Source organism: Ceratosolen solmsi, unplaced genomic scaffold (assembly GCF_000503995.2).
Source record: "Ceratosolen solmsi marchali unplaced genomic scaffold, CerSol_1.0 scaffold19, whole genome shotgun sequence".
NCBI lineage: Eukaryota > Metazoa > Arthropoda > Insecta > Hymenoptera > Agaonidae > Ceratosolen > Ceratosolen solmsi.
This window is the reverse complement of record NW_011948443.1, coordinates 417,012-435,053: the sequence shown is the minus strand read 5'-3', so window position 1 is coordinate 435,053 and position 18,042 is coordinate 417,012. Positions and strand designations below refer to the sequence as shown.

General features: G+C 22.5%; 1 protein-coding gene across 1 annotated transcript; it reads left to right on the top strand.

Moving 5' to 3' along the window:
- The first annotated feature begins 2,168 nt into the window (after positions 1–2,168).
- sno (Protein strawberry notch) lies at positions 2,169–17,468 on the top strand. The gene is made up of 15 exons (XM_011504257.1): positions 2,169–2,539; positions 2,638–2,728; positions 2,798–2,899; positions 2,982–3,218; positions 3,297–3,422; positions 3,660–3,797; positions 4,040–4,407; positions 4,488–4,740; positions 4,836–5,161; positions 5,623–5,903; positions 6,383–6,756; positions 8,044–8,524; positions 12,884–13,267; positions 14,014–14,897; positions 17,165–17,468. Exons 2-15 carry the CDS (start codon positions 2,662–2,664, stop codon positions 17,269–17,271), a joined length of 4,128 nt encoding a protein of 1,375 aa, XP_011502559.1. The 5' UTR covers positions 2,169–2,539; positions 2,638–2,661; the 3' UTR covers positions 17,272–17,468.
- Positions 17,469–18,042: the final 574 nt, after the last annotated feature.

Genomic DNA, 18,042 nt, shown 5'->3' with positions numbered 1-18,042 from the left:
ATTCAAATAGTATAAATATCATAATAAAATAACCTTGGAATTAGAAGAATATTATGATTATATTAATTTAATTAGAATTTGAGATTTTTAAAATTGAAAAACAAATGAATTATTAAAAATAGAAATACATATAGAAAACTTATTTTAAATTTTCTATATCTGTTTAATAATATATATTTTTATTTACATTTTAAAGAAAATACTTGACCAATTAAAAAATATAATGTTTAATATATTACTAAAAATTTAACATAATCTGTAAATTGCTTATATATGAAAGCTGATTAATTGACATCAAGCAGTAGATGTAATTATTTAAAAGTAAAATATATATTAGAAATGAGAAAAAAAATGTTGAACATTTTATGAAAGAAGAAAATATTCATAAATGAGACAAAAATTTTAATAAATTACATAAGTAAATATTTGCATATATATTAAATTACAATGCAACTATTTAACATTTATTATATAGTGTTTTAATATACTTTTTTAATTGTATATATTTATAAAAAAAAATAATAAATAAGTATCATAGTTATATAAAATAAGTGGAGTATTCAAAGATAACAATCATTCATTTATAATTAAGTCTATAATTAAATTGAGGCTTTCAATTTTTAGTGTAATTAACCTTTTTTATAAAATAATCTCAATAATCTCAATAATTTTGTTCAATTATTAGACTTTATCATTATGAATTAATATCTAATATATTAATAATAATATTGATTTTATTTATTTTTATATTTTATATATAATATAATCAAATTATATGTAAATTACTCTTTTAATATTAATGTGTATAAATTAATCTTACTTGATTTCTAAATATACATATTAAAATGAAAAAAGAATTATATCTAGCAATGAAAATTGTAGTGTAAAAAATTACAAAAATTATATGAAATATATTGTTGGTAAATATACAGCTCAAAAATATTTAGCATTACAAAATTCAACAATAATATAAAAAATACACGTATAATAAATTTGATAAGCCATAGATATTTATTTTATTTAAAATTTTATCAAAAAAATATAAGAGTGGATGTTATCAAATAATATAAGTTTTGCAAAAATATTTTGAAATTGATTAAATACAAATTTATCTTAACTATATACTAAATTACTTTTGTCATCGTTTTAATGCAAATCATAGTACTGTAATACGAAAATATATGAAACGAGCATTTGGATAGGTTCTGCATAAACTCAGTTTGTGGCGTGGTGAGATTTAAACGATTCTACTTAACTTCATAATGAATTTATATATCAAGATTTAAAAAACACTATAAGCACAGCTCAGCGGTAATACAAATTTTAACATTCTTTTATTAATTATAAACACTTTCATACAGTAAGTAAATCATTATAACTTTTCATTTGTTGTAAACTGATAATTTCTGAACACTTTTTATAAAATAATACATTTCATTGTGTTTTATTTTTACCGCCTGTTTTTTAAAGTTGTAATGATCAAGAGGTCATTGCCAACGTTGCCAGACCCTCCCTTTCAGTCTATTTGAATTATTTGAGAATACAAATAATTTTAAATATCTAGATCAGAAGTTGAGGAGCCGGCAACCTTGTGTTATACCAATAGTTTTCTAATGTTTGGAAGCTACTACTTTCAGGAAGTATTGTTAAGCTTAGTGTTTTTTCATCACTATAATTTATAGTTGAAAAAGTAATTTAAATTTTAAATAACTACCAACTGATCCTTGTCTTACATTAAAGTACTTGCAAGCATTATACTTAATGTTTTGCTTCTAATTTTTCTTTTTAATTTAATTTTTAATCTCTTGTACTTGTCAGTAGTTAATTATCTTACCAATCTTCAACTTTGAAATTAATAAATAAAAAAAAAAAAAAAAAAACAAGAAAATGGAGAAAATATCGTAACCATATGCAACTGTAAAAATTGTTGATATGTATTTTTGTGAAAGAGCATGAATCAAGTCGAACAACTTGAAAAAAGTTAAGTTTTTCAAGTTAGAATTTACTATTATTACAACATTTAATAATTTTCTACACTAGAAATTGTTGATATATCATGGTAAATGATTTTAAATTTAATAGCTCTATTCTCCTTTTTTACGTTACTTTTCTTTCTATAATTTTGCTCTTTACTTTGACATTTTTTTGCAGATCGCGCGACTTGGCCTACCTATCTCAACCTGTATGCCACTTATCTATCCTTTATATTTTTCCTTTTTTCATCTGCATAATTTTTTATTATCGTTTTAGCGCGCATTTTGTACGCGATTACATTTGGTATTGTCTTATTAATGATTGCTTTCATATACACATGCGCATGTAACATTTCTTTTTACATATTAGAAGATTTTTAAAATAAAACGTCTTCTATTTTTTAAGTAAAAAAACATAACACTAGAGTTAACTTAAAAAAGTTGTATTTATATTAACGAAACGACACCTTAATTTAAACTTTCTATTATGTTATATACTTGGACAAGATTTCGCACGTGGGTACTTATAGTGACGTTTTAACCGCTGCGTGCTTTCTAGTTTGCCGGTATTTAATTACTTTTACGTAATTCCGAAAACACGGTACAATTTTTTTTTACATAATATCCACATTTTCATTGGTTATTCCTTTTCTTTATCTTGTAGACTACAGAGAATCAAAAAGGGAAAATGAGTGATGAGAGCAGCAATAGTGATTTTGATGATGATGATGATCCAGATAAAATTCAAGTTCCAGGTAAAATGAAAAATACAGAATTAAAAAAATTTATTATTTATTAAATTATAAATATAATTTTAATAATAGGGGGTGGAAAAGATCTTGCAACTGCAGTTCGAATCACCATTCAAAAAGATGAACATTTTATTAAAACAGCTTCTTGTAATAATCTCTTAAAAAGTAATAAAGGTATGAGGATATAGTAAATAATCTATTAATGTCTAATGATTAATATATTTTATATAAAAATAAATGTTTACCTTACTACTAGGTTTTGAGCAATCTCATGGAACAAATATATCTAATGATATATTTGAAACAAGTACAACCTCTAGTCACAATATAATTCAACATGTTGGTAGTTCTCAAGAAATTCCAAATAGTTTAATAAATTTAAATAATCAAATAAATCAAATGAATACACTTAGAGGTGGACTGGGATCAGTTGGTGGTAATTTTGGATTTCCATCTGGGTTTACAGATCTAAATACATCTAATATTTTACAAAGTCAATATTTTACTATTAAAAATAATTTTTATGAATTATATAAATTTATATAAAATAAAAATCATTTCTATTTTTTAGGCATGGATATAAATAAATTTATGGGAAATTTCATAGGAATGACTGGATTTAATATGAATATTAATCCTTTTATGCAATTTTTAAATCAAACTGATATTAATCCAAACTGGATGTCAGGTCTTACTGGTATAAAGATAAATATACATTACTTATAATTATATATAATCCATTACAGTATTTGATAAATGTTTCAATATTAGATTTGTAATATATATTAAATATATTATTATCTATTTTTCGATAATAATATTTTACAGTATAAGAAATTATCTAATTGCAAATACTGAATGTCATAAATAATATTATAAAAATAGTTACATTGGTGAGAACAATCGAACAGTCAAATTTTCTTAATAATTATAGGTAAAAGTATATCAACAATGTGGATGAATTCTGATTCTAATAAAATGAACATGCAATCCATTATTCCTGAAGAAGAAGATGCAGATGATGAAGAAATGGGAGTTGCTGAAACTTATGCAGATTATATGCCCACCAAATGTAAGTATCCTTTAGTTTATTTACAAAAGGTTTTTTATATCGTTATTTATATTTTTTAATAATGTTATATAAAAATGAGAGAAGAAAGAGAATGAATTTATAAATAATTATAGTATTTAGATTGTAGTTTCAAGTATGTATTAAACCGAAATATTGCATTTATAGTAATTATTATTATTTATACAAACTATTTTAATTTTTATTAAATTTAATATGTACAATATTTTATTAAAACTTTGTAGTAAAACTTGGTCGTAAACATCCTGATCCTGTAGTAGAAACTGCATCTTTATCAAGTGTAGAACCCACAGATGTTTGGTATCAAATTTCAATTCCTAAAGAAACTATACAATCGGGTGCTTTGTCTGCATTACAACTTGAATCTGTTACTTATGCTTCACAACAACACGAACATCTTTTACCTGATGGCTCTCGAGCTGGATTTCTTATTGGTGATGGTGCTGGTGTTGGTAAGGGTCGCACTATTGCAGGAATTATTTTTGAAAATTATTTAAAGGGTAGAAAACGTGCTGTGTGGGTTTCTGTTTCTAATGATTTAAAGTATGATGCTGAGCGTGATCTTAGGGATATCGGAGCATCTAGTATAGAGGTATCCAGTTTATTTTAATTTCAATATTTTTATAAATAATATGTAGCAGTATTTAGCTATTTAGATTTTATAATTATTAGGTTCATCAACTTAATAAATTTAAGTATGCAAAAATCTCATCAGGCATAAATAATAATATAAAAAAGGGTGTCATATTCAGCACTTATTCTGCTTTAATTGGAGAATCATCTCAAAATTGTGGAAAATATAAGAGTCGGTTAAAGCAGCTTTTACAATGGTGTGGTGATGATTTTGATGGTCTTATTATTTTTGATGAGTGTCATCGAGCAAAAAACCTTTGTCCCACTGGTAGTTCAAAACCGACTAAAACTGGTACACTTACATATTTTATATATGTTTAATCAATAGAATTATTAATAGAATATTTAGCTAAAAGAATTACTATTACGTTTTGACTTTCTATGCAGGTTTAACAGTTTTAGAATTACAAAATAAATTACCAAAAGCACGAGTTGTATATGCTAGTGCAACTGGTGCTTCAGAACCTCGAAATATGGCATATATGGTGCGACTTGGCATATGGGGTGAAGGAACACCATTTCCAGAATTTATTGACTTCATTACAGCAGTGGAAAAGAGAGGCGTTGGTGCAATGGAAATTGTGGCTATGGATATGAAACTTCGTGGAATGTATATTGCACGACAACTTAGTTTTCATGGTGTCGCATTTAAAATTGAGGAAGTTCCTCTTTCAGAAGAATTTACAAAAGTATATAACCATGCCGTTAGACTGGTAATTAATACATTTTTTAAAACCAATTATTGTTTTAATTATTTCATTATGCTTTTATTATAAAAAAATAATAATACAATTTTTCATAATGAAATATGATGTGTGTATAATACAATAAATACATATACATAAACCTAATATAATTTTATTTTATATATCATACATACATTATAATAATATATTAATTTTTTAATTGACTATTATAGTTTTATAATTTAAAAATAATATGCATTGTTTGAACATAATTAGTACTTGTAAAAAAAATTTATGTATTTTAATAAAAATATTGAATTTTCAATATTTTCAATATTATAATATTTCAATATTGAATTAAATTTTCAAACTGTTATTAGAAATTCATATAGATATTATTAATGCTTATAATAAAATAATTCTTACTAGAATTTACTAGAATTTCCAAATAAATTTGAATTTTGTAAATAATTGTCAATGATTTTTAGTGGGTAGAGGCAATGCAGCGTTTCCAAGAAGCCGCAGAGCTTATAGATGCAGAAAATCGTATGAAAAAAACAATGTGGGGTCAATTTTGGTCGTCGCATCAACGCTTTTTTAAGTATCTTTGTATTGCTGCGAAAGTAAAGTATGCAGTTAGCGTAGCCCATGAAGCAGTAAAGTGTGGTAAATGCGTTGTAATAGGCCTTCAATCGACTGGTGAGGCACGTACGCTTGAGCAATTGGAACGTGATGATGGCGAACTTAGCGACTTTGTATCTACTGCAAAGTAATAACTTCTATTTATTTTGTTGAATTAACTTGTTTAATTGATCAATGTAATATTTTATACAATAATTTTAAACGTTCATGTCTACGTTTTAATTTAAATGTTTTTTTTTAACTGCATATTATTTTAATAGTAAATTTATATCAATTTTTATATAAAACTTAAATGAATGCGACATTTCAAATTTTATTTATATATATACATTTATAAATTATTTTTTCAATATGAATTATATTTTTGTGAAGATAAAAAATATTAGCATTAAATATAGTGTTATAATTATTATTTATAAATATTTTTTATATTTTTATATATAATATCAAATATTTTTGAATATATAAATTACAATTATTTTATTGTAATAATTTAGTCTTGAAAAGCAATGCTTCAAGAATCGTTTATATAAAATAATAAATTTCAAACACGATTTATATAAAAAAAGTATTTATTAAATGTTTTTCTTTGAACGAGCACATTAGGGGAGTTTTGCAATCATTAGTGGAAAAGCACTTCCCTGCGCCTGATAGAAATCACATTAATAGAGTACTTGGCTTAGACTTACCACAGCCAAATATCTCTGATGAACAAGAAAAAAACAATATGGTTAGTAGTTCTTTAAATAGCAAGAAGCGAAAACTTATTCGTCAAGCAGCCCGAAGAGTTTCTAAGCGAGTACGTGCGTGGTCTTCTGAAGAAGAAATTTCGGAAGAAGAGAAAAACGGAGAGCATAGCTCTAGTTCAGAATTTAAAATAAGTGGTTCAGAAAGCGAGGAAGAAATACGATCTGATGGAGATATAAGTAACTTAAGCTCAGATTATAATCCATTTGACAGTGATAGTGATTCTGATGTGGGTATGTTAAAAATTTTATTAATATTCAAAGAACTTTGTAATAACTTAAAATGGACAATAATAAAACTAAATCCAGATAGACTAAATATAAAATATTTCGCTATTTAAAGTAATAAATTGTCGTATTAATTACAAAAGTAGAAAAATTAAAAAAAGATTTTCTAAAATTTTATTTTATTGTAATATTTTTAAAATCCATGTAATGAATCGAAAAGAACTACTCTCATAACGTCATCAAATCTAAATAAAACAATTTTTAAGTTATATCTTATACCTACATGATTTTTTAAAATGTAACTTTTTAAATATAATGCCTGTGTATATAATTTCTGTATTAAAACAATGTTTTTAATGTAGATGTAAATATTATCTTTTATTTAATTTATTATTTATAATTTTTTATTTAATTTATTATTTAAAATTTTGTATTTAATTAATTATTGATAATTTTATATTATATAAAATAACAACAAAATTTTAAAAGTTTAATTCAAAAGTTTAATTTAAAACTTTAATTCAAAAGTGTATTCTGTATCAATGAATATATTACTGAATATTAATGTTAATTTTAAAGAGAAATTTTTTATTTATGAATTACACTTGAATAAAACTTTATATATCTAATTATACTTGAATTAAGTAATGTGTGATTATGATTGGACAATTTTAATGTGTCAATAATTTAAATTAGGTAATTTTAATTAATAATTTAAATATCTACAAGCTTAATTTTATGAATTATATTCACATATATAAGATTTTTTATTTTATTGTGTAAAATAGTACACTATGCATTGATTCTTATAATTATGATAGTTATATACTTATATAGGTCTAGTTGTATAGTTATATTTATATAGTTATATAGTTGTGCTTTAAGAGACATGGTCTTTTAATAAAATTGAAAACATTAAATACAAAGATTTATTTTTTAAATCATTTAATTAAAATATACTAGTGAGAAACATATAAAACATATATTATAATTTTTAACTCTGTGTATATACAAAGTTTTATATAATAGTTATGTGAACTTAAATTTATTATATTTTTAATTTATTTATTTATAAAATTTTTATATAATAAAATAAAATTGTTTATTGTTTTGTTCGTTATTTTACAAAAATTATTTTCGGATAACATTAATTTTTATATGTATTTTTAAGACATCTTGCACAAATAATTAGATTCTAGCAAATGTTCATTGTTACAATAACACTGTTTGTATAAATATATAAAAGAAATGAAAGATAAAATAAATATTAATTTGCTTAATTTTTTAATAAAGATCCATGGGATAGAAGAAAGAAAAAAGGTGTGAGAAAACAAAAATCCGTTAAGAAACGTCTTAGTACACAAGATAAAATACAGTCAATGTTAGCATGTAAAACATTAATTAATATTCAGAATAAACAACGCAATGGTACACCTGTGAAGGCAACAGCAACGTTACCACTGATGACGACAGCAATTTCTGGAAGAGTTAAGCCAAACTCAGGTGCACGAAGCCACACACCATCGAGAATTGCAATCGAACGTGCTTGTTGTATGAAAGACGAATTACTTGTTAAAATTGAAAAATTGGGTGAAAAGCTACCACCTAATACATTAGATCAATTAATAGATGAATTAGGTGGACCTGAAAATGTAGCTGAAATGACTGGCCGTAAGGGTCGAATCGTGCAAACAGACGAAGGGTCAATTCAGTACGAATCCAGATCCGAAACTGACGTACCGCTGGAAACTCTGAATCTTACCGAAAAACAAAGGTCTGATAGATTTTATACCTTGTATAACATAATATTAAATTTCACTCCCAAAAAAAAATAACAGTGTACCGTATAATTTTATAAAATAAATTAGATCATATTAACATACTTCAATTATGAAATGTTTCAAATATATTTCAAGTATTTAATTATTTATAAAATGCGAAAAATTGATTCTTTTATTTATCTAAAATTCATGTACGATGTAATAAATTTTGCAATGTTTTAAAAAATATTTTACCTTTACTTTTCAATTGATATAATACTTTGAATAATTATTAATATTTTAATTATTTTTAGAATATTCAATTGCATTTTTATAGTAATTAAAAAACATATTAATCATCAATATCCTAAGAGAAATAATATTTACATTGAGATCTTAAAATATTTATCTGAAAAACAAATATATAAAATCCACATAGAAGCGATGATTATAGAGTAAAATTGCATATAGAGATTCAATTTTTTAAAGTTATTTATCGATATTCTAAATAGCATAAAACCAAATCAATAATAAAACAAGTAAGATACATGATTTTGAATTAAAAAATAACAATATTTACCGAATTCGAATATCAAATTTAGATAGATTTGAAGAAACATCATCTATTGTGATTTACGAAATAGATTTTATTACAAAAATCTGTTTATCGTTTTAAAATTATATTTGCTATATGTTTTAAATACTATATTGTTTTATCATATTTTTGATATATTTTCGTAATAATTATTTACGTAAACTATTTTATAAATATTATAGTGGAACATTAAACATTTAATATCACTTGAATATAGATGATGAGATTCTAATTTGTAATTGTTCTGGACATGACTCAAAATAAAGCAGAGCTTTCGTTAAATATTAAAATTGGTTTTGAATGTATTACATGATAAATCAAAGAAACAATACTAGTATTTAAATCAAATACATGATATACAATTATAATATTAAAACAAAATATTAGAAGTTAGTTAAACAACATGAAAAACGTTCAATTTTAGTATAAAAAATGTTACATTTTTATTGAACATGCTACAGAGTTATTGAACATTATAAAGTTATAAATATAAAAAAAAATTTTTGAATTATAGAAATCTAATTGTTGACATTAATCTATTATATTTATAATAAAGGATGTGAATTTAAAAATTTCCCCCGTATTTTTTATTGTAATATAATAAATTTAGTGTCTAATATCTTATTGGGCATAAAATATAATAATTTATAGTAATTTTGTAGATAGAGTAAAAACATGTACGGTTTAAATATTTGATTATATGATATTTACTAAAATAACAATATTATTTCACTTTATTTCATTTATTCGTAGTAATGTCCTATATTATATTTATTTAAAAATTTATTGAAATGTATAATCTAATAATCTAAAAATACCGACAATATTTGAAATGTTTTTAGTCAGCTATTTATTTTCAATGTAATTGTAACATGTTATGAAGAATATTTACTAATGATATTCAAAACCATTTTTACCAAAGTTAATATCGTTATAAATTCTTTAATAATTAATACCCTAATTCACTATATTTTTAACAAATCTATTGTAATTTTTATTGTATTATAAATATAAAAAATGTATATTTGCACTATATATTGACTATTGAGTTGAAAATATTTCTTTTAATTGTCATTTCATAATATTAATAACAGTATAATGATTACATTATTAGTAATAATTAATATGCACAATTAAATCATTCTTCCATGATAAGTGTTAGTATCTTTGATTTAATATAATTTGATAAATGATTATATAGTTCCATTAATTTTTTTATAATTTAAGATTTTCATTAATGACTTATAAATTCTTTTAAAAACAGTTTTTTCTACTATACATAAAGTAAATGTATTTTCAATATTAAAAAAATTTCTTTTTATTTCTCTCAATTATTTTTTATCAAATATTAAATTATTTTCTATGTGCATTATTTATTTGAATATTTTATTCCTTTTCAAGTATTTTTATATTTTTAATAATAATATAAAATTAATTAATCTATTTCAATTTTTAGTCTTTTAATCAAGATAAAGTTTGATAATTAAGTTCTTTGTAGAAATCACATCATAAAAAGACAATCTTTTTCTTGCTTATAATCATTTTAATTTAAATAATTATTATATAATACTAAAATTTTGCTTAGTGTCTTGTATCTAAAAAATATATAGATATTTACTTTTTAAATAATATTTAGTAAATATTTTTTTTCCTTTTATACATTCATTAGCAACAAATGCACTTTACTCTCTGATTTTTTCTTAATATATGATTCCCTTTACCAAATTTTCCATTTCTTTTCCCTTATACTTTCATTCAGAAATTATATATTGGTATTTATGTTATTATGTTCCATTTCAGTATTTATATTCTTTAATTTTCCTTCCAATGCTATTTCGCATATATGTAATAGGTCTATAAATTCCAATAATGTTTCCATCATCTTTATTTTTTATAGATTTTTAAGAAAATTTTAATTCCTTCATTTCTATTGATTGTTATTTATATTTTTATTATTTTTATTTACTTTATTTTCTCCATTTTATAAATATTATTTTATTTTGATCTTGCCCAAACTAAGTTTTTCAGAGAACTATTAATCGTTTCGATTTCGTATAGAAGTTTAAATAAGTTTAAAATTATTATTTAAAATTTTTTTTTATTTATTTAATCAATGTTAAATTTTTTTTTCTATAATACATTTTCCATCTTAAAATTTCATAATTATATTTAGTAATTTTTGATTGATCGCTTTCTATACTTTTATGAATGGAAATTATATATTTTTTATAACTTATTACTATTCTTTTGTTCTACAATATAACTTTTTTTTTATAATGTAATTTACATAAATGTTTCATTTATATTCTTTATTATATGTTTTCGTAACTTAGTGTACAGCAAATTTTCGTTTGACTTTACTTGTATTTAATTTAAAAGTACCGACTTTTGTTTATTGTAGTTTAAATAACTGTTAAATTGTTTTTCATTACATCTAAATTTTACAATTTTTATTTTATAATAATTTATTATATTTATTTCCTTTTTTTTCTTTGCATAACTTATTTTATTACTTTTTTAATATTCTGTTTAATTAATTAATGTTCTTGTTTCTCGTTTTAAATTTTTTATTTCTTATATTTCAATTTTTATTAACAATATAGAATTTACAATTTATTAACCATTTTCACCAGTATAAGTGAATTTATTTTGCTATTTTTTGTGTTCAACCATATTTTTTTATTTTCTTCCTTCACTACGATTACGGATTTTTCATGCTTTAATACTATCGTGTCAGCGGTTTTTAGAATCATCTTTTCTGCTTGTGATTTTAAATTTTTCTCTATTTTTAAATGAATGAACTAATTGAAACATTTATATTAATTTATCGTTTACTCTAATTACACGCATAAAATAAATTATTAACTAATAATAATTTATCTTAATAATAATATAAAATTTTACTGAGTTTATGGTATATGAAAGAATTTTATTTATATATATATAATTTTATAGTATTTAATAGTAATTAAAACATTAGAAAATGGATTGTAATTAAATTTTTTAGTATTTAACAGTAATTACAACATTAGAAAATATACTTTATTTTAATTTTTTAATATTTAACAATAGCTAAAAAATTAGAAAATGTACTATCCGTACTTTTATATCATTTATTAATTTAAAAATTAAGATATAATAGACGTCAACAATTATATTTTTAATTCTAATAAAGCAAATGTTCATTTTTTTTCTAGATAATTGAAGTTGTGAATCAGAAAGTGTTTTAATTAAAAACAGAATTTTGTATATTAAAACATACAAAATTTTAATGAATATTTTTTAATCAATAATTGATTTTATCTACATTACTTACATTATATTTTATTTTTACATATCGATAGTTTGATAAAATAAGTAAACATTAATATATAATAATTAGCTGTAAAATATACAACTATATACAATATATAGTGCGTGATTATAGTGCTTGAAGAATAAAATGTTACAATGTATTTATCTAAACATCAAAATACTTCCTTATTATTGTTTAGATATCTTATGGAATTTGAAGCATGGAATAATATAAAAATTAATATCTATTTTTATTTATGCTTGGGCTATTTTTTAAAAATATTTGTTTATATTAAAAAACTATTCTATCATTTGCTTTAAATTTAAATATATGTATGATTAAATCGGATAGTTTCATATTACCGTATGAATGACAATAAAATTACAAACTATTTATTGAACAATAATCAAACTATATATAATGTTTTGATTTTTAAAACCTGTGCATAAGTTATTATAGAAAAAATATTTTACTTAATATCAGATTCATGGATGGTGAGAAAACTGTTGCAATAATTTCTGAAGCAGCAAGCAGTGGTATATCATTACAAAGTGATCGACGAGCTAAAAACCAAATGCGTCGTGTTCATATAACATTAGAATTACCTTGGAGCGCTGATCGAGCAATTCAACAGTTTGGCAGGACGCATCGCTCAAATCAAGTTAATGCACCAGAATACATTTTTCTAATTTCGGATTTAGCAGGTGAAAGAAGATTTGCTTCAATTGTTGCCAAGAGACTCGAAAGTCTTGGTGCTCTTACACATGGCGATCGACGTGCTACCGAAACACGTGATCTCTCCCAATTCAATATTGACAATAAATACGGTCGTGCAGCCCTCGAAGCTACAATGAAGACTATAATGGGGTAAGCGATAAATTTATGTTACAGTAAAATAATAGTGTATTATAATAATGTAATATTAATATATATTAAGAAAGTAAATAAACGATTATAAGTCACATGGTTTGTTTAAGTTTAAATGGTTCTATTTTATTTGCAATTTGCTTTGGCATTTTCGTAGAAATTAACTTTAACAGTATCATTTGAATACTTACATTTGTATAAAGGATTTGAATTAGAGAAAGTACAGTGCTTATTCATTTAAAGCATATACCACATATGTTTAAGTGATTAATTCTCAGTATTTTAGAAAGTTAATACAGTGGGTATATAATATTTTTGTTAATAATCATAAAATATTGATCTAATCATCTGTATCTTTCCGTTTTTATGAATTTCAAATATTTTAAAAAAAGTGAAATACAGATTAATGTATCGTACTTTTATGAAATTTCGACAATCCCAATTTTAATTCAATAGAAGGTTTATGTTAGTCTAAAAAATTGCCTAAAACTGTAATATTTATAGTTAAACACTTATTTATTTTCACCAAAGTCGAACATAAATTGTAATTGATCTAACTTTGAGAACAACTGGCATCGTTCATTATTACATATTTAATTAAACTCATAAAAATAGTATAATATTATTTGTAAAAAAAGTAATAATTATCACTATATGAAATAAAATATTTATAAATTAAAATTTGAAAATTTTAAATATTATACTTTATATATAATATTTATTTAATAGTATACTTTGCATTACAGGTATGAAAAACCACTTGTACCGCCACCACAGGATTATATTGGTGATTTTTTCAAAGATGTAGCAGATGCATTAGTAGGCGTTGGAATAATTTGCAATAGCGAAAGTACGCCTGGAATTCTATCGCTTGACAAGGATTATAATAATATTTCAAAATTTTTAAACCGTATCCTTGGAATGCCCGTCGATCTTCAAAATCGTCTTTTTAAGTACTTTACTGATACACTTCATGATATTATTTTCCAAGCAAAAAGAACAGGTCGTTTTGATATGGGTATACTTGACCTCGGTGCATCAGGCGAAAGTGTTCGTCGCACAAGACTTTTCCGCTTTCTTCGTAAACATGCAACAGGTACTGCACCTACAGAATTGCATGTTGTACAAGTAGAACGCGGTATGACTTGGTCAGAAGCATCAGAACGTTGGGCTGAATTAACAGATGTACGTGAAGGTTTTTACTTAAGTCACCAAATTCGTAACGGTAAACAAACTGCTATATTAGCAGTAGCCGTTCATTCAACTGGAAAAAAAAAATCTGAAAGAAAAAAGGATCAACTTTATATGCTTTATAGACCAAATACAGGATTACAACTGCGTCAAGAAACAATAGTTGAACTAGAAAAAAAATATAAAAAAGTTTCTTTAGAAGATGCCGAAATACACTGGATGCAACAATACGAAGCATCTGTAAATACATGCTCTCATGCTTACTGGCGTGGAAATTGTAAGAATGTAAACTTAAATATGGATTGTGAAGTTGGTTTGAGACGTAGATCATATAATGTACTTGCTGGATCTGTTCTTAGTGTGTGGAGTCGGGTTGAAAGCATTTTAGCCACACGAATTGGTCACAACTCAAAAATGCAAGTTGTAAGGTTACGTACTGGTAAGCATCTAATATTTTATTTTACAGAATTAGTAGAATGTCTAAAATTTAACCGATATAGGATGGATAGGAGAAAAGGTATTTAGTTTTCAAGATAAACTGATTTTAAAATATATATAATTACTCTTACTGTTTCAGCTTCTAATATTTAAGCAAATCTTGGTATTACTTTTAATAAGTTAAAATAACCTTTTTATAAGCTAATTACTACGGTTTAAGCATAAAATGTCGAAATATTTATATTCAATTGTGTTAAATTAAAAATTTGGTACACTACTATTTTTATTAATTTATATTAAATAACAAATAAAAAAGTAAATGCTAACTCATACTAGTTAATACGATATTTTATGATAAATTAATTTACCTTTAAATTTTTAAATCCATAAATTAAATTATTTCAGGTATTATTTTTTATATATACATATATACATATATATATTATTTATATAAAAATTGTATTTAAAAATTTCTGTTAAAGATTTTAATTAATAAATTTAGTCGGATATAGAGATTTCTAAAAAAAAGAAAACCAATAAAATAATAAAAATTGTTACCATAAGTAAATAGGAATCTTACATATATTCTAATTTCATACAATATAAATTTTCAAACATTTCATGTTTCTATTATTATTTTATATAAAATTTAATAAAAAATTGTAACACTTTTTTTTAAGCAACATTCGAAACAATCTGATAAAATATATTTCAAACACTGATATTTTTCGTTAAAATACTTTTAATACTGTCATTTTCAAAATAAAATTTAAAACAGAAAAAAATAATGGCCATAAATATATATGCTATACCAATATTTAATACAGGGAAAAAAAATATATTTGACTACAAATTGAAATTATATTAGTTTAACATTCAGTGCAAGCGATAAAAATTAAGAGGGATCAATATTATAAAACTCATGTGATTAATAAAAAAAATTTTAAGATTTTTAAATTTGCTCAAAAATTAAATTCCTTTAAATATTACTAAGAAAATTAACATATTTTAATTTTTTAGAAACTTTTATCTTCTATAATTCATAACTATCAATATAGTGAAAAAAACATTTGTGTTATAAATCAATATAAGTATGCTTAGAAATTATATTACATTTATAAATATATGATAATATCAAATAAACACAAAACAAAAACCAGAATTAACAAAAGGAAGAATTTATATAAAATAAAAATAGCTTCTGAAATCGTATGTCCAATTATTATAATTAAAATATAAATATGTATCAATATATAATTACTTGCAAGAGCTAATTAAGAATTCAAAAATCAATAAATAAGGTATAAATTTTTCATTTAATGTAAACCAATGTTACTCATTATCGAAGAGCTAAGAGCATAATAGTTATATTTGAAATAGCTGTAAATAAAAATGTGTAATAATAATTACAATAAATTATACTTAAGTATGTTTAGAAAATCTAAAAACTATGAGAACAATTTTCCAATTTATATAAATAAAAGTATTATTTAATTTTTCAATTTCAATCATATACGATAGTTATCAGTGTACTTATATCAAGAGGATACTGTTAAATCGTATTTAAATTCTGTTTATTTCTATATTACAGTATTTATTGGCATTGACATATCATTTATTATCAATTGTTAAAAATTGTTATGTATTATATATCCTCTGATATATTATATTATATAATTTATATGCTTTTGTATGATTAATTAAGATATATTATTATATTATGTTATTCAATGAAATTTATTCTGAAAATTCATTTTAACCTAATGCTTTAACTAATGTCTGACACTTTTGGGGATAAACATTTTTTGTTACTATATAGTATTTTATATAATGGTTAAATAAAAAATAAAATTTTGTGGAATTCTTAAAAAATTGATAACAAATCTCAATGAATTAAGATTTATTAAAAAGGAAATTGTAACAAAACACTCAATAAAAAGCAGTTTTATTGAATATGGAATTGAATTTTATTGAATAATTATAATTATTTAATTTATTACGATTTCATTGATAAGTACTTGTATATTTCAAAACAATCCGTAACTCGAGATTAACAATTATTATATACCAAATGTTTTAAAATAACTTCTCATACTATAAAAAAGTAATACAAAAAAAAATTATTACTACACCTTTATTCATTAAATATATTTACCTTATATAAATTTGAAACCTTAACATTTACTTTAAAGAAATTAATTTTACTTAATATTATAATTGTGATACATAAAGATATATAAATTTAAAACCTATATTAATCATTTTCAGATGACAGTTTTAAAATTGTTGGTACTCTAATTCCAAAATCTTGTATGGAATCGCTATGTAAAGCTTTAGCTACTGATGCCGAACGAGTGGAAGATCAATCATTTTAAAATAGTTTTAAATAAATAACTGTTATAATAATTCATGCAGACTAATTTGGACGTAATTATGTTTCTTATATTAAAAGTGGTACAGAAAAATCTGTAAAAGTATGTAAAATTTGCAACTATATTAGTGTATATCATAAGCTAATTTTACATTAAAACAATATTGAAGGAAGTTATGCATCTACTTTTGAAAAGAACTTCATGCATAATTTTATATAGTTTTGAAAAATTGCATTTTAACAAATAGATCCTTTTTAACTTTAATTAGAAACAGAGTATGGTTATAATTCTAAAAGTAGCAAACCAAATATTTCTTTTAACTTTTTAAGTATTTCTCGAATTTTTAAAGAAAACATACAATAAATTACTTAATTTAAAAAAAATCTTGTCTTAACCGCCCCGATTTTTTCTTATAATTAATTAACGTTATTGTTTAAAAAATTAAGAGAAAAAACAAGTAAACATTGAGAAACTGTAAAATAATATTCGTGCTACATAAAACTTTTATTAAAACTAATTGTATAAATTATGGTAAATGAATCATGCGAATAATTTGAAAAGGCTGTATACTTTATATTTCATTATTTAACTAATATTTAATGAATTAATGATAATTACTACACCAATAAGATCAATTAGAATTAAGCAATTTCATAAAAATAAGAGTCATTGTTATTAATATATAAATATCATTACTAGCTTGTTTTAATTATTATAGTAATGGTGTAATTATCATTACTCATTATTTCAAAGATCAACATTAATTATAATAAA

Coding starts and splice junctions, on each gene's coding strand:
- sno (XM_011504257.1), top strand. CDS start 2,662: ATGAGTGATGAGAGCAGCAATAGTGATTTTGATGATGATGATGATCCA. Junction 3,219..3,296: donor TACATCTAATATTTTACAAA/GTCAATATTTTA, acceptor TCTATTTTTTAG/GCATGGATATAAATAAATTT. Junction 4,741..4,835: donor TTCAAAACCGACTAAAACTG/GTACACTTACAT, acceptor CTTTCTATGCAG/GTTTAACAGTTTTAGAATTA.